The sequence below is a fragment of the Salvelinus namaycush genome, chromosome 4, assembly GCF_016432855.1.
Source record: "Salvelinus namaycush isolate Seneca chromosome 4, SaNama_1.0, whole genome shotgun sequence".
Classification (NCBI taxonomy): domain Eukaryota; kingdom Metazoa; phylum Chordata; class Actinopteri; order Salmoniformes; family Salmonidae; genus Salvelinus; species Salvelinus namaycush.
Genome location: NC_052310.1, coordinates 46,714,071 through 46,735,820, shown reverse-complemented (window position 1 = coordinate 46,735,820; position 21,750 = coordinate 46,714,071). Strand labels below are relative to the sequence as shown.

At 43.8% G+C, this 21,750-nt stretch overlaps 1 protein-coding gene across 1 annotated transcript in view; it reads right to left on the bottom strand.

Moving 5' to 3' along the window:
* Positions 1–420: 420 nt before the first annotated feature.
* LOC120045895 (disintegrin and metalloproteinase domain-containing protein 12-like) overlaps positions 421–21,750 on the bottom strand; it is a 73,035-nt gene continuing 51,705 nt past the window's right edge. The window contains exons 10-22 of the mRNA XM_038990824.1: positions 18,165–18,342; positions 13,998–14,087; positions 13,439–13,634; positions 12,903–13,011; positions 12,038–12,236; positions 11,660–11,737; positions 9,258–9,366; positions 8,711–8,849; positions 8,224–8,326; positions 7,576–7,608; positions 6,458–6,706; positions 593–762; positions 421–475 (exon numbers count right to left, since the gene is read on the bottom strand). Coding sequence (XP_038846752.1) covers positions 421–475; positions 593–762; positions 6,458–6,706; positions 7,576–7,608; positions 8,224–8,326; positions 8,711–8,849; positions 9,258–9,366; positions 11,660–11,737; positions 12,038–12,236; positions 12,903–13,011; positions 13,439–13,634; positions 13,998–14,087; positions 18,165–18,342 — 1,708 coding nt within the window. The remainder of the gene's footprint in view (positions 476–592; positions 763–6,457; positions 6,707–7,575; positions 7,609–8,223; positions 8,327–8,710; positions 8,850–9,257; positions 9,367–11,659; positions 11,738–12,037; positions 12,237–12,902; positions 13,012–13,438; positions 13,635–13,997; positions 14,088–18,164; positions 18,343–21,750) is intronic.

The following is a 21,750-nucleotide window of genomic DNA, read 5'->3' as shown; positions in this document are numbered from 1 at the left end:
GCCATTACCACAAGCCCGTCCTCCTCAATTAAGGTGCCACCAACCAACCGCCTGTGGTCGAAACACACCTCAATTGACACGTCCAACATGTCAGTCCGACACTGTTGCAGATTATGAAGTGAGTGGATGCCTTGGAATGTGAAAGCAGTTCTTATTAATGACAAACTGAGCATAAACTCCCAGTCCCTAACACTGCTGCTTAGTGAGTTACAAGGTATAGTCATTAAATAGTTCATTTGTACCTGAGCGAGGACAACAAAAGCACCTTTCAGAGGCACAGCACCAATGTTTGAAGTCAGTCCCCTTTTCCTAAAACTCTGAGACCCTTTCAAAGTTGCAAAGGTCTGGTGGAGTCTTGTAGTGCAAATATGGGTCTCCATCCATAGAGCTCCCCGCTATTCCGTCTCCATTTCTTTGTGATCAGCGGTCGAAATGATGAGTCTTAGGCAGTCTCAGGGATTGTATGGGTGCAGGTCTGAAAAGGGAGAAAAAAAAACATGCAGAGCAAAGATTTTAAAAAATGTCATACATTTTTCATTCATACAGTATATAGCTATTAACTTTTTGCCAGCCAGCCCACCATAGCACAGACCTGTTTGGTTGTGGGATGGTGAGCAGGGGCCTGGGCAAGGTGGGGATGGGGATAGGTATGGGTCCAGGGAGGCGGAACCCCACCACCGAGGTGCTGCTTTCCACCCAAGCACGCCTGTCCAAAGGGTCTGCAGGCAGGGGCTTCTGGGGCGGACTGGGCTTCTCACGGTCCTAGGAATGACAAACCAGAAGTTGAAAAGTAGTGTTGGCACAGAAACCTCACTAGAGGGCACTGTGTTATGGAGTGTCACCAGAATAATGTATCTGTCTGTTCTGTAGCCACCACCTCCGTAGCAACTCTCTCTGGAAGGTTATCTAAATGAGGTGCCATCATGTGTTACTAATCTAAAATGGGGAGGGAGAGGTAATGGCAAACATCTGCTAGCAGCATCCCAGCTGCTCTGCACAGTTTGTAGGAGGAAAGGAACAAACCTTGAGCAATACTCACAAATATGTGCCAAGTTACAGCAAACACCCAAATTCAAAGGATTTAGAGAACAGAATGAAGTGTTAAAGACAATTCTACAGTAACAGAATGATGCCAAGACTCCAATATATCACTTTCAAATGTAAAAAAAAAAACTATGATTGCAAAGTTAAACAAACCATACACCTGTATGCACAAGGATGACTTTGAACAATTTCCACTGAACATTTTACAAAAACATATTTACTTGAAGAACAATGCAGATGCAAAGTGTGGTAACAGAATGACGGTTTGTGCTGTTTGAGCCGTCATTCTGTTACCAAACTTTGTGTTTTTAACATAGATATGTGCATAGAGTTGTAGGGTTTGTTTAACTTTGCAATCACTGGTTTTTGTTCAAAGTGAAAAATCGAGGTCTCAGCATCGTTCCATATCACCACAATAGGAACGAGAAAGCATGCCCATGCTCGCACATGGAAAAGTATCGCTGGAGTCTGACAAAATGGAATGTAACATTGAAGATAAAGTTCGTAATGACACAATTTCATGTGTACAACATCTGATGACATACATCACTATACTTGGTGTTTTTGGAGCTTTTCTTTTTATCCGTGCCCTGGCACTGCAGAATGGGCATTAGGAGGTATATCGCGGGTTGGGGTCTGTTTCTCGAAACCAAGTGAAATCGTCCAAAAAGTGTCTGGAATCTTCCATAACATGCAATTTATATAACAAATATGAGCTTGTCCTTCAAGGGCGGAAAGTGTGTCCTGGACTAGATGACTTTGTTGGGACTTCCAGCTCTGTAATGTTTCACACATCAGCAAGAAGGTGATTTACATCAACCATGCTTGAATAACTGTGACCCCCTGATGTGAAAGATTATTATTCCATTATGTGAGTGGTTTGACCATGCATACATGGCAGCGGTAGGTAGGCATGGCATAGTGTGGTAGGTAGAGAAGTGGGGTTGTAACAGCACCTGAAGACATGACGTGTCATTTAACAAATCAGTTATGAATGGCCATCCCCAGTGATGTCATCATTAGTGGCTACTCTGTTGTAGTCGATCAAGCTCTTAGACCAGATATGACTGCCCCCACAAAAACACATTTGACTGAGTCTACAGTACTAGTGTTAATGTTTTGTAGCTTAAACCACATCTTGTGACTTGGACTCAGTTAAATTGTATTAGGACAAACAGTGGAGACCACTTCTTGTGAAACAGCGGTCTGTTTGTTGCTTCAATTTGCCTTTCGAAACGCTAAACTCAAAGAATAAGATCACCTCCTGGGGATGGCAGCTGAATCGTCTCCTGATGCAGTTAAACCAGAGGCGCCACAGAGGTTGAAATAAAGACCTAATCAGATTGAAGCCTTCTCTCCAGCCTGGTGTGGCTCCCAGTAAGTAGAAGTGCCTCTAACCACTCATCCTGCATCAGATAGGTTTTCCTCTCTCTGATAGTTAAGGGGTAGGGTAATCTGATACTAGATCTGTTGTTAAGGGCATCTAATACCTCAAGTGTTGTGTGTCAACCTCTCTGTGGTGGGTAGATGGAGAATGAATCCCACACAGCGGGGGTAGTGCTGGACCAGATACTCCACTACTGCAGGAGTCTATGTAGATGAGACGTCACCTTGGACACCATATAACATAATATGGACCCCCACATTCAACACCAACTGTGCCCCTCAGCAGATCTCCTAAGTCAAGATGTATCTTTTTGCCTGAACTGTGAAACCTGATTTAGACCATGCTGACAACCCTAGGGCAGTTAGATAGCATAGTGGACATTTGGGTTGTAGGTACTACATAAATATACAGCTCACGAGTTTGAATTTCATAATTTTTAAAGTTTTGTTTCAAAGATAAATATGTACAAGAGAGCCTGAGTAATAATAATAATAATAATAATAGTAATGATAAATGGGACTTACAGTGCCTTCGGAAAGTATTCAGACCCCTTGACTTTTTCCACATTTTATAAGATTACAGCCTTATTCTAAAATGTATTAAATCGTTTTTTCCCCTCATCGATTTACACACAATATCCCATAATGACAAAGCAAAAACAGTTTTTTTGAAATTTTTGCTAATAATTTACATAAGTATTCAGACCCTTTACTCAGTACTTTGTTGAAGCACCTTTGCCAGTGATTACAGCCTCAAGTCTTCTTGAGTATGACACTACAAGCTTGGCACACCTGTATTTGGGGAGTTTCTCCCATTCTTCTTTGCAGCTCCTCTCAAGCTCTGTCAGGTTGGATGGGGAGCGTTGCTGCACAGCTATTTTATGTCCGGGCTCTGGCTGGGCTCTGGCTGGGCCACTCAAGGAAATTCAGAGACTTGTTCTGAAGCCACTCCTGTGTTGTCTTGGCTGTGTGCTAGGGTCGTTGTCCTGTTGGAAGGTGAACCTTCGCCTCAGTATGAGGTCCTGAGCACTCTGGAGCAAGTTTTCATCAAGGACCTCTCTGTACTTTACTCCTTTCATCGTTGCCTCGATCCTGACAAGTCTCCCAGTCTCTGCCGCTGAAAAACATCCCATCAGCATGATGCTGCCACCAACATGCTTTACCATAGGGATGGTGCCAGGTTTCCTTCAGACGTGATGCTTGGCATTCAGGCATAACAGTTCCATCTTGGTTTCATCAGACCAGAGAATCTTGTTTCTCATGGTCTGAGAGTCTTTAGGTGCCTTTTGACAGCCAAGTGGGCTGGCATGTGCCTTTTACTGAGGAGTGGCTTCCATCTGCCCACTCTACCATAAAGGCCTGATTGATGGAGTGCTGCAGAGATGGTTGTCCTTCTGGAAGGTTCTCCCATCTCCACAGAGGAACTCTATCAGAGTGACCATCGGGTTCTTGGTCACCTCCCTGACCAAGGCCCTTGTCCCCCGATTGCTCAGTTTGGCTGGACGGCCAGCTCTAGGAAGAGTCTTGGTGGTTCCAAACTTCTTCCATTTAAGAATGATGGAGGCCACTGTGTTCTTGGGGACTTTCAATGCTGCATAATTTTTTTGGTACCCTTCCCCAGATCTGTGCCTCGACACAATCCTGTCTCGGAGCTCTATGGACAATTACTTCGAACTCATGGCTTTTTTTGCACTGACATGCACTGTCAACTGTAGGACCAATCAAGTTGTAGAAACATCTCAAGGATGATCAATGGAAGCAGGATGCACCTAGGCAAAGGGTTTGAATACTTATGTAAATAAGGCATTTCTAAAAACCTGTTTTCGCTTTGTCATTATGGGGTATTGTGTGTATATTGCTGAGGATTAATGTAATAAACGTAATAAAATGTGTAAAAAAGTCAAGCGGTGGGAATACTTTCCGAAGGCACTGTATGTAGCGCTTTTCAAGGACCCAAAGTTGCCTTACAATTGTAGAAAAAAACACAACATACATATACCGTCCTTGTTTGTTGTGTTTGTTTTTACCATGGGGAACTGAACTATGCTAGGCTGCTACACACTCCATTCTCACATATGTGATCCATCTGTTGCCACACCTCAACAGAGACTTTCTCAGGAGAAGGGGATGCATTGGATCTATATCTGTCTCTCTCCATCTCGTACATGCTCTTCCCTTACATCTGGGAGTAGTTATGTGCTTTATACACCAGAGAGAATAGTAACATCTCAAAGTTAATGTCTTCCTTTTTTTCTTACAATGACGTGCATCTGCCAGTGCACTCTGCACCTCATAAAGCCATGGACATCTGACATGGTGCTCTACGCATACAGATCACCTGCCTGCGTGAGCCCTGTGCAGACAGATTGATTTACATACTCTAGAGACACAGCCCTGCTGGCTCAGCACAAAACAGGATTTGTGGAGAACAACTTAAAGGATAAAGTGCACACGGGGAAAAAAAATCTAGTTGTTTGTAACTGGTTCCACAGCATTTGTTTGTTTACTCAACTACTCAAGTGTTACCTGAACTTTAAAAAAATGTTGTTGGCCCAGACTTAGCGCCAACTTGAGAAAACTTAAGCAAAAATTCAGGCAACTTAAAATGATGTGTTTGCTCAACTAGTCTCAAATGTTCCTTCAACAAAAAACATTTTATTTGGCCATCTAAACTAAAAAGGCTGTGGAACTAGTTACACACCCACAAACAGTGCTTTTGACATACCATGTTTTCATATTTGACACACATTATTCTTTTGTGCATGTTAATTTGGACAGTAATTATTATTCAACATGTCCTCACCTAGGATTTGAACTCACAACCTCTAGGTTCACAGCATACCGATCTTCCTGCTACGCCACCATGTCTGTGTCAATAACTGATTTCACCTGTATTACTACACTTTGCACTTCAAAGTAAATCTCAGCTCTGTTAAAAGTACAATCAAGTACATTTAAAAAAAATATATCATAGTGATTAAGGAGTAAAATTAAAACAGAGTAAATATGCCCCACCAACATCAGAAAACCCTTACATTGCTGAAATAAGTCAATTAAATCCAGGATGAGAGACCAGTCAGATGAACTGATAATAGACACAGACATTATGGCAGGAAGATCGGAATGCTGTGAACCAAAACGTTGAGAGGACATGTTGAATAAAAGTTACTGTATAAATGGACATGCACAATGTATTCATGTACTGTATGCTAACGGGTGTCAAATATGTCAGTTGAAAACATTGTATGTTAAAAGCACTGTGTGTGTGTGTGTTTGTGTATAACCAGTTGCACAGCCTTTTTTAGTTAAGCCTTTATTTTCTCAAATAATAATTTCTAGCTGAATGAACATATGAGACAAGTTGAGCAAACACATTCATTTAAGTTATTTAGCTATGCCTTCCAGTGGTTATAGTTACACTATTTAGTATGCATGGTCCATAACTTATCCATTGTGTAATAATATGTTTATTGGGACCCAAGGTAGGTGTTTTAATATATCTACTTTTTACTATGTTGTTTCCAGCAAGATCAATTTCCAAAGAAATCCCCAAAAGGGGAATTAGGGCAGCACGATATGGGCAAAAAATGTAATTGCAATTTTCTTACAAAATATTGCGATTTCGATTTTACTTGCGATATAGATCAAAACACTTGGGTGAACTGATGGAATCCTAGAAATAGAATGATTTATATTAAAAAGCAAAGTGGAACGCAGTGTCTTTCTTGTTTGGAACAATCTGTTGACTGCATTTGACCTAACAGAACAGCATCTAAACTTATAGCAAATCTAACAGCGAGGAGGAAGAACTGCGCTACTTGAATGAGTAAACTATAAAAACAAACATTACACGCAGCTGAGTGACATTTCAAAGTATTGCATGTGATATGAATCTCTTGAGATATGGATATTGCACATGTCAATATTGCGATTTCGTTGTGCATTCGATTAATTGTGCAGCCCTACAGAAAATACATTGGATATTTGTAGTCATAGCGGATGGCATGGCAGAACAGTGACTACTAACCTGGTCCATCCTGTAGGGCTGCTGTCTGGGCAGGCTGTGGCAGGGTGGTGCCCGCGGTGGGGAGAGGGCAGTGTGGGCCGGCAGGGCCCTGTGGTGGGGTGGGACTGGGGGCAGAGGTTGCTGTCCCACACTCAGGGAGACAGGCATGGGGTGGCTGATGTGGATGGGCTGGTAGTTGGGCAACCGTCGTAAGCTGTGGGAATGTAAACTGTGTGAAGGAAGGAGAGGCTCCAAACTCCGGTGGGATGGCTGTGAGGATGGAGAGAGGGGGAGGGGATATGGAGGGGAAGGGAGGTAGAGAAGAGAGAGCTGTTAGTTTGGGTTTTCGGTCAGGGCTTGAGCTATTATGTTCTCCTCCCTCTGCTCCTCCTCAGATCATTTATCTTATTTCCTGTTAGAGTCTCCCAAACAATCATTTCAAACCCCTGTGACCTATGTACAGTAGCTGGATACAGCTAGGAGAACCTAGGGTAAAACTATACCCATGTTCTCTGTCATGGATGTACTATTACTATGAATTAACACGTTTCACAGGCAGTCAATAACAGAAAACATAGTAAGTGAATCTAACACACTGAAAAGGTCAAAGCCAGCACCAGATTGCCTGTCCAGAACTGCTGTTAGTCCTCAAGAATAAATCTAATTGCACCGGAGATGGATAGACTGGCTGAACTGGCCTGGCCTGTAGCTACGCTACGCCAGGCAACCTGCAGAGAGTCTGCTGGAAATCTGGACAGGGGGAACCGTGACTGCCAGAACAAACAGTAAACAGCAGGTAGACTGAATACTGCTGAGGAGCCAGAGTCACGTTCACTAGAGGAGACGATACTGGTGTTGGAGATGGAACTGGGTTAAGCATCCTTCCTGGCCAAGCCAGCAAACCCTTAACTCCTGAACTCTGACCACAATGATACACTCCAGCTGTTCTCCATGGGAATCAACTGTGGATGTTTGAATGCGCACACACACACACACACACACACGCCCGCACACACACACACGCCCGCACACACACACGCGCACACACACACACACGTGCACACGCACACACACGCGCACACACACACACACACATGTTTATCAATTCTAAAACAAGTCCACCCCAATTTGCCTCTTACTCTCGACTCCACCAACTCTTTTCTCCTGTGTCCCTGTACACAAAGGGACACAGTACACACTTATCTCAGGCAGAACCATTATACAGCCCTATAATAATACTGCACCATGATCACCATTTCATTTAAATGGTGCGGCTTCTCAATCAAAGTTTCTTCAGCCTTCTGCCAGCAATACTGTGGCCTCATTAATATTTCTTCAAGAAAAAGACGCTGAGACTAAATCAATTATACGCTTAGCCGTCAACTTGTTTTGACAATAAGTCTGGAATGAATAGGTTCAGATAAGCATGGCAAGTCTCAGACTAAGTTGATTCCCTGTTGTGGTGCTGTGGTTTTGATACAGTATGATTGCATTAGAAATCCAATGGTGTGTGACCGATAGTTTGTCAGCAGTTAGTTTGTAATACTTCTTTGCTAACACACATTTTAGTTCTCCCTACATCCATCTTTTATACAATGCAAAGTGTACTTGTTACATCTTCCATTGTGTAGGCCTATAAGTGAACCATACTAATCAATTGATCATAAGGGAAGGTTGGGGGCGAAAAACTCCAGCTCCCTCACGTGTAACAAACAGTCTGTGTTCTACTAAAGTGACTATCAGGGAAAATCAGCTGCCCATTAACTCAGCAGCAGAAAGAGACCCACCTTGTATACGCTGGCACCTGGAGGCTTGGCTGGGGATTTGCGTTGTGAACTGTACATGGACTGAGTCTGGCTGGGGCTGGTTGCTCTGGTGGACCCAACAGACCTACGAAGACAGAGAGGTAACATTCCAACTACTATACTAGTCTTCTACTAACTACTATTCTACATTTCTTAAAAATCTGCAGCTTTGAGACACACAGTAACAGGCCTTCTTCTGTACACAAGGCCCACGTGCATTGTGAGGACTATGTGCTGGACTATGCCTCATCCTCTCACATGGTTAGTGGAGTCACAAGGTTACTATCGCTGTGAACACATCAAATCACCAGAGAGAGACCATGGGACCATAATGCATATTAGAAACAATATCTCTGTCATTTCTACAAGATAATCGTCTCTACACGAAAGCATCTCTATAAAAGTATTCTGTCTTGATATCCAGAACATAAGATGAAACACAGGTGTGGGAGGAGGTGTTCTACTGTACCTCAGTTTATCCATGGTGGTCTTCTTGTTGGTGAAGAGCAGACGGACCAGAGTCTTCCTCTTGAGAAATACCAGGAACCCAGCACCCATCAGGCTGAGGAGGGTGGCCAGGATCGCCACGGCAACCCCCCTGCTGTCAGCTGACGTCACATACGACAACACGCACATTAATACACACACACGCACATCTACAGCACGGCACAAACAAGACAGACAAAGAGTGTTAATAGAAGCCACAGCAGGGTTTTAGTACATTTGACATTATTTACATGATTATTTCCTTCCGCTCTTGAACAACCAGACAGGGAACGTTGTACGTGTCTAGTTGTAATGAGTTGTGTGTAGCTAGGGTGAATAGGTGACTGAGGTAGATCCGTCTGCAAGTTTGGAGAGCTTAGTAGAGCTTCAACTTGCTGTGAGCAGGTTATGAAAGTACAGCTAAAGGTGTTACCCTGATTATTATCCCAAACTAACTCTCTTACTCCGCCCAGGTTAGTGGAACACAGGGTGCAGATAGTGAAGTATAAAGAGGACGGAGTGTACTGTACCTGACAGTCTCATTGGGCCGCTGTCGAGGCTGCCTCCAAACCCCGCCCTCTCACAGAAGGGAGGGGCCCAGTGCTCCTCACAATGGCAGTTCTTCTTGTTGTTACACATCTAGAATCCCAACGCATGCTGGTTAATAGTCAGTTGACACATCTTTACCTGTACAATACAATACTGTCCATACCTTGTGTTCTACCAATAGATACTGGTCAGAGTACAGGAAGACTTGTGTGTAGGCCTCTAGGCTCTAGGGATCATTCGACACACAATAGTGAGAGACTATATGGCAAGGATCCATGGGATATGGCAAGTATGCATGACTTATTTTACGCACTTTATAAGCTACCAGAACGCATCGTACTTGCCTATGACACACATGACATACGAGAGATGCATTCATCTGGCCCACAGGCCTGCAATTCCTCAGAAAAGAGAGAGATGAAAATAGGACTCCAGCCCACATCTGAAATGCTTGAATTACTTCTACAAATAAACCATACACTCGTTCCATCAGACCCATCAGTTTTCATGTGGCGGGCACCATAGACTATGCAGTGTCAAACATGATGGAGAAAACATGTGCAGGGGAGAGCCCATCCCAAAACACAGTTTTCCGAGCGGGAAAAGGATCCAACAAGATTCCCTGGAGGGATAATGGAGTCCAGCTGTCAGCTGCAGGGAGGCCTGTGGCTGGGATCGCTCCAGATCGGATCTGGCCCCGAACTGGGAAGAACTTTCCCTGTCTGCCTCAGAGTGACTGACACTCCCTTATGTATGTGGAGTGTTTGGGGCCAGGGGTGGTCAGGTCAAGACTTAAGGACACATAAGAACCCCTGAGGGGAGCTCTAAAGATGTGATAGGATTATGCCACAATGTACTGTACAGTACCCTTGCAAACACACTAATTCACATATAACGTTATACAGAATGACATCTACACAGAGCCACATATGGAGATGCATACTGGCTCTGGATTTATTTAAAGTCTTGGGTTGGTTAAGGTTGTGACATCATGTGGGTTTGAAATCATAGAGATCGTATTAAATTACTAGAGGGGCTATGTTCCATAATGGGGTGAAAATGGCAGCCATCTTGGTCAGCGAGAAATCCAAAACCAGTCTAATTTGAATTAACGGCAGTAGAGGCATAGGTGATGCATTTCCTGTTTTTACTTACGCAGGAGAATAAAAGTTCAGCATGTGATGTATCAGAAATAATGTAATGGAATTATAGTCAACCTAAAATATAAGTCCTATCATCAACTGATTTGAGACTTTGTATGGCTGTGGATCGACATCATTGATTGAATGGAATGTTGGCATATTGGCAGTTAATTTTTTTTAAATTATGTAATTATTCCACAAAAATGTCTGGCTAGCTAGCTAACACACATACAGTGAAGATGAATCATTCACATTCATTGTTTTAAACAATATCCTATGACAACAGTGGCAAACCATGGTTGACCAACTCTGACCAACATGGCTGACCTTTGGACCATCATAAGAAGGTTCACATCCATTCTAGTATTCTAATTCCTAATTCTATGGTCTGAATATAGTCAATATATAATGTGCAATTTAGATAAATAAAGACACTAATGTGTAGTTAGTAATAGGGGTGACATCAACCACCTAGTTCCACCTGTTCTTAACGAATGACTGGATCATACATCATCCAATTAAATGTCAAATAAAACTTAAAAGAAGTAATTAAACATTATTATTAAGGTAGACTAGGGCAATTTCTTACTCCAGCTTTGATTCTGTGTTTTATATTCACCTCTGTTAAAGGTGGGGCAGCCATGCAGAGGTTCAAAAGCCAGCCACAGTAAGAAAATCTGGCCCAGGGTCCTGCTTTTCATTCATTCATTCATTCATTCATTCATTCATTCATTCATTCATTCATTCATTCAACTAAACAACAAAGTAAATACAACATAAAAGGCTTCTCTTTGCAGTACTAATACAGCAGTGAGCATTTTGACTAGTGCAGTTTGATGCTTCCAGACTATAGCTACTTGCTAGTATTTTCTACTGCTGCTTGGCCTGCCTTCTCTATGCCAAAAGATGATGGATGGCACTTTAAGCAGAACATAAATGATGCCATTAGATGGGATTGATTTAAACCATCTGGAGAGATGAAGATTGATTGTAAAAGCATCGAGGTAGCTGCCATAACTCACGGGCGGTGAGTTAACTACAACTACGATAACTAGATTGGCGCTCTGTGTAGTAAAATGCCTACTGTACTACTCTACTGTGTGGCAATGTTGAGGTCAACAAGATGCTGTGATGCGTTAATAATATTGATATGACAACAGTGTTAAGCTAACATAGGGAAATAAGTCACCGCATTCTAGATACGCAACATAAAATGATACCCTCCAACACGGAGTACTCACCCCTCGTCCGCTGCACTTCCCAGAACATTGGTGCACACCAAACACACTGACATTCTGGCACTGACGATTTAGACACATCTATGGAACAGAGAAAGAGTCACATTGAATAAATGATTTATCAAATGTGAAGTACTGTAGTACTCCAAATGTGATGTTAGCTATTGAATGGAAAGTCTATCTTCCGAGAACTGCTATCTATTCCATTCTCTGTTCTTTCGTAAGAGACCCAATTCAAATGATCCCAGTGATGACAGTAAGTGAATGGTTTGGAATTGGGCTAAATACAAGCCTTGGCATTAGCATCCCCACCACTGGTGGCTACAGTCTCACTCTAGTTCTGCTTGATAACAGGTGCAGCGCCCTACAGAGTGCCCTCACCATGCCCTCTCCACACGTGGTGCCAGCCAGAACCAGTCCAGGGTCAGGCATGTCATCACCCAGGTAGACGTGCGTCCCCCGACACAGGATTCTCCCTCCTTCCTGAAGAGGGATGTTGGTTTCTATGGAGACGGCATTGGTGCCAATCACAGGCCGGTTGGCCCCTCCTTGACACTGAATTTTACCACACTTTGCGTCTCTGTGTAAAAAAAACAACCCACATATGCACACACACACACGCACACGTACGCACGTACGCACGCACGCACGCACGCACGCACGCACGCACGCACGCACGCACGCACGCACGCACACACACACACACACACACACACACACACACACACACACACACACACACACACACACACACACACACCACACACACCACACACACACACACACACACACACACACACACATGACAAGGCATAAAGTTAAACACTGACAATCTCTGACATGTGAGAGATGGTGTGTAATTGTAACCAAAGATGAAAGACAACTAGACAGCCTTTGTCTCACCTTAATGACTCCCTCAGTCCTCCAGTCATTAAAGCAATTACATCAATTAACAAATGCTTGATTAGAGATCCAAGAACAATTAGCCGACATGAATAGTATAAAGTGTTCATGAATACTTCAAACTGTATTTTGCCTTATATCATCTCCAAATTGTGTTTTTAATTATTGTTCCTTCCTAGGCTATTTGTCCCATATAATGTGCCATGCTGATTGTCAATTGGCACTCTTGATAATACCAAATCAGATAAACAACATTGTTTTATTCCTTGGTCTTTCTAGCCAGCTCTTTTTGCTTTTAAGGTCAATAGACATGACATACATCACAACAGCTGCTAAGTCTTACCGGGCTTCACATTTGGCAAACAATCCTTTGGAGTCCTTGCCACAGTTCCCGTAAGGATCTCCTGCTGAGTTGACCCTCTCAAAGCAGATCCCCGGGGCAGGTTTGGCTCCTGCAGGAGAAAGAGAGAGTGGAAGATAGAAAGAGAGTGAGAGAAGAGGGGGGGAAGTGAGAAGGGAAGAGAGAGAGGGAGAGAGGGAGAGAGCGAGATGTGATGAGTCAGAGATGTAACAAAGCATCCCATGAGCCAAATGTAACCCCTGACCTCCAGATGTTAAGGCAGGTCAACTGAGGAGGAACCTGTCTTCATCAAAATTATTGTTTACATGATGTCTGTCAGCTTGTTCTGTCCAGGTGCTGCATGGCCTCTCCCTTGACATTGAACTGATTTATAAGCTAGGATTAATTGTTCCTTAGCTACTTCAAGAAACATGTTAAGGAAAGTTAGATGTATTCATCTGATCTCTCCAAACATGGAAGAATGTCAAAAAAATAAAATCAATCAAGACTTCCAGTCCCCTGGGGGGCGTCCTACTGACCTGGTCCCCATAGTGTGATGCACTGCTGCTCGTGGGTCTGGCAGATGCCGTTGTAGCAGTATCCGTCCACTTTGTGGCAGGTGTGCCCGTCATGCAGGTACACGTTGGCAGGGCAGTGGGGGTTGGCACCAGTACAGAACTCTGGCAGATCACAGGAGTTACTGGATTCTCGACACGGTGTGCCAGCAGGCTTCAGCTGCAGAGAGAACACATAGACAGACAAATAATCACACACCCACACCTCAATGACAAAGGAATCAGAAGGGCAAACTAAATTGAAAATGTTTGGCATCTTTTTTGTACTCTGGAGGGCCCTGTGCTTGAATACACCTTGATTTAAAAGTCAATTTGTTTTTTACTGTAAACTCTCGCTTTTATAACATGTCAATGGAGCAGAGAATTTGATTTCCACGCTTTTTGTCACTTCGACAGGGAGGAAAGAGGGAGAAAGAGAGAGAAAGAGACATCATGAGAGAGCAAAAGTGCGAGGGACGGAGAAAGAGGGAGGGATAGACATTTGGGAGAGGTAGAAAGATAGAAACAGAAAGAGCAGTCTTACCCTGCAGTCCTCGCAGCACTGTCCGTGTGCACACACAGCATCTCCCTTCAGGGTGCAGGTGGTGGCATTGCAGCAGGGGTTCATGCATTCCTGAGACACAAAACAACAAACGGACCTCATTATCGGTCTGGACCCCCGAATCTCAGCTGTTGTTGCTGTGTCCGTGTCAGATCAGTCTTCCAGGTCAGCTGGTCGGACAGAGCACTGTCAGCCCTGAAGTCCCACAGCACAGCCCTTTAACGCTGTGAGCTAAAGCCTGGAGATACAATACCACGGCACAAACAGACAGGAGAGAGCCCATTCTCTGTCAGGGTAAACATATCTTCGGTCCCTGTACGGGGCTCATATGTTTCGGAATTGGTTCGCTCTGTTGTTAAAACAGCATTCTGTTTTAATGTCCATTGATGTGCATTCTATACAATGGGTGGGTGGATGTGGAGAGACACAGATCAAGTTTAGGGTTTATTGTAGGTTGGGGGTGTGGTAGGGTAAGGGGACAATGTTTGAGATTTCATTGAAGGGGAAGGTAGTGAAAGGATGTTGTAGAGGTAGTTGAGTGGTTGGTGGGGCTTTGAGGCTCCTGAGTGCTGGAGATGACAAACACTGAAACACAACGAAAGGAAAAGGAGACCACACAGGGAAAGAGATGAAGAGAATGAAGGGGTGTTAGAGAGAGACAGATAGGTGCTGGAGAGGGAATGACAAGAGGTGATGGAGTGAGACATGAACTGGGATGAAGAGAGGGAGAGAGAGGTAGAAGTAGATGGTTCATGTGATAGATTAAAGGAGTAAAGGACAGAGACCCTTTTAGATCTTTAATTAGAGGCTGAACCCCAGGAACATTCTCTTCCAGGCCACAACAGAGTCCCGGCTACACCATCTCTCCTTTTTACTTCCCAACAAGGCCCTGGTGTGTTGACGCTGTGGTCTGACGACATGTTGATTCTGATGGGTCAGGACTAGAGGTGGCTTAGTTGGCCTCTGCTTCACTGTTGAAGGGAGTTTTATGGGATTGGCTGTGCTCTTGTGGCCTGACGTCAGCCTATTGTTTATGGGGAGAGAGGGATGCTTTCATCCCCCGGTCCAACTGGGCCTGTGGTGACATCACCGGGTCACGGAGGGTCACGGGGAGGGGGGGGGGGGGGGGGGGGGGGGGGTAATGGAACGGCAGTATGCCAACCCAAACCACACAGCTGGCATTACAGCGTTCTAATCATTGCCTGATTGGAAATACCTCATACTGTAATTGAAGTGACACTGGTCTCATCATTGCTTGACAATCTGTAAACACTTGAGATCGAATGACATCAGTGTGTATCATTGGGGTAGACTCAAAAGCACAGATATGTTCTGTTTATTAGTTTAGTCATTGGATGCCACAGTAAATGAGCTAGTCATCTCGGAGAGGAGTGGATACAGAGAGTTATGTGGGTGTATGATGGAATGGGAGTACTAAAAGAGTTCTATTGTGTGCATATCAAATGCATCTTCATCAACCCCCCCCCTAATGGTATCCTTAACCATTCTGTCATCCTTAAGACAACAACGAAAACAAAAACACACCCACATCCAGTTCATGACCAGCTTTCTTGCTGTTCTGTTTGAAGACTAACACCTAAGCACAGTGCCAGAGGGATTTCTGATATTCTGTGGGATGTGAGAGCAGCTGCTGTGGTGACGCTGAATACTGCTCCAGTACCTGTTCCCCAGATGTGGGTCTGGACTGGTTTGGACTGGCTTCAGTTCCCATGGCAGCCATGTCAGTGTGGTGCTCTGTTGTATTGATGGCACAGAACAAGAAAGCTCCTCCTCGCCCTGATTACTCTCTTGTTTATTAGGATTGTCACAAATCTGGACGGCACACTTGATTAATGAGTAAATGAACAGGATGTGACATTGTGGCACAGTGTCAGGGCAGTGCTCGGCACATATGGGAGGCTGACAGGGAGAGGGGTCTGGGTAAATGGCTGAAAATAGCTGAGGGTCTCCAGTGTTTCGTAGTGTTATGCATGGAGTTGTTTTACACATCGATGTCATTGTCTTTGTGGCAAAATAACAATGTTGACAGCATGGCATGCAACTATACGTATGCAAATGTAGCAGAGTGATGTTGTTACCATAGATTGTGCACAGGCATTTTATTTCGAAGGAGTTGTACAAAGGATTCTTATTTTGATAGAGCAGAGGTGACTGGGTCAATGGGTCCTCTCAAGAAGTGATACATTTATTCTTGGAGTAATTTACATTGTATGTGTATTTTAGCACAGCTGGGTTGCTGTCATTTAATTTTATGTTAAAAGCACTAAACTGTATTATCTCATGTTTAAAAAAGTGTGTAATGTCAGGTTTGATAGTGCATCCTTGGTTTGTTTGGTCCATTTGTTTGGTAACCTGTTGCTTCCCCTTTAATTGTCCTCTCGTCTGCCTATCCTTGGGAGAAGGTATGTTGTCCTCTGCAGAATGCTCAATGAGGTTAAGAAGAATCCTAGAGCATCAATTGAAGACTTACAGAAATCTTTGGAACATTCTAACATCTCTGTTGACGAGTCTACGATACGTAACACACTAAACAATAATGGGAGGGCACCACGGAAGAAGCCTGTCCAAAAAAAACCATTGCTGCACGTCTGAAGTTCGCAAACGAGCACCTGGATGTTCCACGCACTACTGGCAAAATATTCTGTGGACAGATTAAACTAAAGTTGAGTTGTTTGGAAGGAACACACAACACAATGTGTGGAGAAAAAAAGGCACAGCACACCAACTTCAAAACCTCAACTGTAAAGTATGGTGGAGGGAGCATCATGGTTTGGGTCTGCTTTGCTGCTTCAGGGCCTGGACAGCTTTCTATCATCGACGGAAAAATAAAGTCCCAAGTTTTTCAAGACTTTTTGCAGGAGAATGTAAGGCTCTGTCCGCCAATTGAAGGTCAACAGAAGTTGGGTGATGCAACAGGACAACGACCCAAAACACAGAAGTAAATCAACAACAGAATGGCTTAAACAGAAGAAAATACTCCTTCTGGAGTGTCCCAGTGAGAGTCCTGACCTCAACCCAATTGAGATGCTGTGGCATGACCTCAAGAGAGCGGTTCACACCAGACATCACAAGAATATTGCTTAACTGAAACAGTTTTTTAAAGAGGAATGGTCCAAAATTCTTCCTGACCGTTGTACAGGTCTGATCCGCAACTACAGAAAATGTTTGGTTGAGGTTATTGCTTCCAAAAGAGGGTCAACCAGTTATTAAATCCAAGGGTTCACATACTTTTCTGACCCTGCAATGTGAATGTTTACACGATGTGTTCAATAAAGACATGAAAACATATAATTGCTTGTGTGTTATTAGTTTAAGCAGACTGTGTTTGTCTATTGTTGTGACTTAGATGAAGATCTGATCAAATTGTATGACCAATCTAAGCAGAAATCCAAGTAATTCCAAAGGGTTACCATACTTTTTCTTACCCCTGTAATTATACTTACCATGCATGAGAGCGTTTTCAAAAGTTTTATTTACTGTAACTCGCTAGCTAGGTTAGCCACGCAGCCTGTGGGGTATGATGGTGTATTGTTTCCATGTACTTAATGGTTTGCTGTACCCTGACAGGTGCGCAAGAGCTGACACTGCAAACTGTTTTTGTCAACTCTCTGCAGGTGGCAAATGAATACCCACAAATCAATCCAGTTTTCAGAGTGACGTTATTTCCGACGCAGCACACTACACAAACCTTTTCATATGCTTGTGCTTTCTTGTGGGGCTTTGTGTGAGTTGTTGTGCTTTGCTATTTATATATTTTTAACTAGGCAAGTCAGTTAAGAACAAAATTCTTATTTTCAATGACGGTCTAGGAACAGGGGGTAAACTGCCTTGCTCAGGGTAAGAACAACAGATGTTTACTTTGTCAGCTCGGGGATTCGATCTAGCAATCTTTCGGTTACTAGTCCAACGCTCTAACGCTCTAACCACTAGGCTACCTGCCGCCCCTGCCGTCTTGTAGTTACTGTGTGTCATTTGTTGCTATTCTGTGTGAGTGTTCATGTTTTTTTGTATTTCTTTTTGTTCTTTAGTCTGGATAGTGGCTGGTGGTCCAATACGTTAGTATTTAAGTTGTACAATATGATATGAAAAATGTTCCTCTGTGTTCTGTGTGGTTGAATGTTACTGTACCTCCAGCTCTCCACAGTCACACTCCTCTCCCTCCTCCACATATCCGTTGCCACATTTCTGTCCCCCGTAGAGCACCTTGACCTCAGGCATGTTGTACAGACACATCCCCACTCCCTTCTCCAGACTGGCTGCCAGGTCCTTCTTACTGCAGGTGCTGAACACAGTAGGAAATGGATACCTGAGGGGCAAATATAATGGCAACTTGTTGAGTGTTGCTATGGAGATACACTGTTACATTCCACCAGTTGTGTGCACAATCCTTTGATATGGGCACAACCAATATAGAATGTTCCTGGCATTCAAGGTCAGAGTTTCCATAAAACAGTCCAACAGGATATTACGTTCAAGAATGATCTGATTCATTCCCATATGTATGTAATTCCCGGTTCAAATTTGCTTTAAAAGTAAATTTAGGTTAAGTGAATTCATAAGTAAATGTATACGTGCCAGAAACGAACAAACCCAGACAGAGCTTTAAAGGCTCTACTGACTTAGTAACAGGGTTGGGGAGTAATCTGATTACAGAAAACTAATTGTAATCAGCAATGTTACCAGCTAAAACATTTTTTTATCTGATTACAGATACTTTAGAAAAACTAGATGATTACTTCTTAGATTACTTTTAAATTCAGAAAGGATACACAATGACACCTTTCTGTTTTCTGAATGACATTAAATTCAGCATATAAAAAATGTGCTAATTAAAGTTTCTTCCACCTGAGCGAGTCTGACCACAAGTCAGAGACCGCTATGATGACACATCAAATGCTTTTGCTGGATCATTTTTGTCTTCTTCTAAGTAAACCAAAAGTGAGTTTGGGTAATCCAAAAGTTACATTACTGATTATAATTTTAGACAGGTAACTAGTAACAGATTACATTTACCAACCATGCTTATTCATTCATAAGGCCTTGGCACATATTTAACGGTCTACCGACATCGGTTGTGCTCTGATTCGACAGAGTTTCATAAGCACAAAGACAAACAAACAAACAAACAAACAAGCAATACAACAAAGCGACACAGCTTGGTCTGCAAGCCCCTTAGTTCATAAATATGTATCCGCCACTCAGGCAGACCTAAGTCTTCAATCACAGAGGATCTTGGGTAATCTGGGCCGTTTGAAGAAACCGACTTCTGAAGCGGAGGGCTATAGGGAAATTACACATGCCTCTTAGTGCGTGTCTGTGTGTCTTCAACAACAACATAATATTCTACTTATACCACGCGGTGAAGCATATTTTAAACATAATGATCAGACCTGATCAGACCTTCAGCTGCAGCCAAGCTTGTGGCACATACAGTACATTGACATTCTCATTTGACTTTTAACCAGTCTGTGTATGTCTACATAAGAAAGTAAGAAAATCGGAAATAAAAACATCCTACATGTAGAGAAATGTCTGTTTGTAACAGCTGTCCTCCCTGGGGGTTTCTGTGATGCCAGAGTGTGTACTGTATGTACCAACCAACCAACCAACCAACCACAGGAGGAGAGACGGATACACCCTGCTGCTTCACCTCATTATCAACCCCTGTCCTCCTCTAACCTCCCTCCCATCACCCTGACAACTCTGACAGTAAGAGACTAAAGCCAAAGGACAGAACACTGGACGTGACAAATCTGTAATTACAGTACTATAAATGGCAGCAAGTGGGCTGAGCCAGAGACATATAGGTCTACAATACAACTATACTGTCTGACTCTAGGCTGGCCTACCTTCAGTATGTAAAGCTGGCTAATGATACAGTGTAAAGGACTGGTATTGGCAGGTGGCTGGCACAATTTTTTTGGGGGGGGGTAAGCTTGGTATCTGACAGTGAGCGGTGTCGTGAGTGGTGAAGATGGGGAGTTGGCTTTGGACAGGCGACATTTTGAAAAGCCTTCTTAAAAGCAACAGATGAGGATAAGGTCTGGCACCGAGCTAGGAGGCTGGTGTGGATCGAGCAAGATGGCCAGGAGGGTGACGGTTGGCATGGGATTGTGGAAAAGCTGACATCAGACATGACTGCTTCAATAAGTCAGAGGACTAAAAGGACTGAGAGTCTTGGCACTGGGTGGACCAGGTTGGTAAACTTGTCATTGCGCGGGCCAAAAAAGGTTTGAAGATAAACCTTGACATTGGACATAATCACTTTCTTTAACGTGACATTACACAGAGTCGGGTTGTAGCTAAAACTTGGCATCTGGTTTGTGAGGGGATCTGTGATGCTTCGCCTCAGCCTAGGGGGGATTTGGCAGCTGTAACTCTATGGACATTGCACTGTCATCAGTTCACTCTTTAGCCTGCTAGGGGCATAGAGGTAAGGCGGACCAGCCAGAAAACACATTGTACCACTGAGGAAAAACACACTGAACTCTCACTTACAACAACTCCCTGGGAGTAGTGATGACTACCACCACGTCAACATGTCTGCTGCCCTAATCCACTTGCTATGGTTCTAGATGTGTTTACCCCTGCTCTTTAGGAGGGACCAAAGCTAGGGTGAGCAGGGCTACACCAAGCCACTGAGCAGGCCCTCGTAAATAGAATGCCTGCTGCTGATAACACACCAGAGTGGAGGAACCCCATGATCTGTGTGGGGGAAAAACACAGGCCGACAAAGCTTAACTCCACTAGCAGACAAAGCAATCTGCTCCGACCAGCCTGAGACTGTCCATCATCTCCTCCCCAGCTGAGGACCCAGAGCAGGTCCACCAGGCCTGGGGAGAGGCGTGGGCTCTGCTCTCTAGTCCCCTCTAGTCTTTTAATACAGTTGTGGAATTTGGATCCCCCTACACCCCAGTGACTGTTGCCAGCTGATGCCATGTGCCGGCTACACCGTCCAGGAAATGATATTACTATACGTTTCAGTGGATAATATTAGCTTAAAACCCCCATCTTTTCTCCACGTGCAGTCAAGCAATGTAGATCTAATTAGGACTAGGAGGTGTCGGGGCGGACGCCACATAATGGTCGTAGAGTATCTCAAACCTAGTCATCCTGCAGGGCCTGATTGACGGACAGTATGAAAGGCAACACGGGTTGTCATTTCACAACTAAATAAGGTTCTTCATAAAAGCCTTAGACGACACAGAACCTCATTCATATTCTGATCACGCCTTGATAGCTCATAAGATGAATGGGCGTTCATATCTTACTTAGAGCAATGATGACAGACAGCACCTTTTGTACTCCCGGGAGGCTCAGATGCCGACAGCCTGGGTTATTACTAACAGGAGTTCAATGCCAGGCAGACACACAGAGGGAAGGAGGAAATGGATATGATCTGATGTGCTCTTTCGTCAGCCGGTCTGAGGAATTACACAGAACTGATTTACATTTTTCCTTGGAACGCTTTGAAAGTAGAGAGGGCAAGGACAACAATCTGCACTGCAGTCATTTTCAGGTCGCCAGTGCTCAATGTCTCCTCCCCTGCAACAACAAGGCCGTGTAAATCTCTGTTGACTTCTGACATAGAGGATTTGGGACCCTCCGTGGTCATGCCACAACATGCAGAGGTATCAGTCACACTGATATGGCAACGTTGTGCTGAGGCAGATTTTGGGCTGCCACCCCGGGTGACTAACAGTAGCGTTTCTCT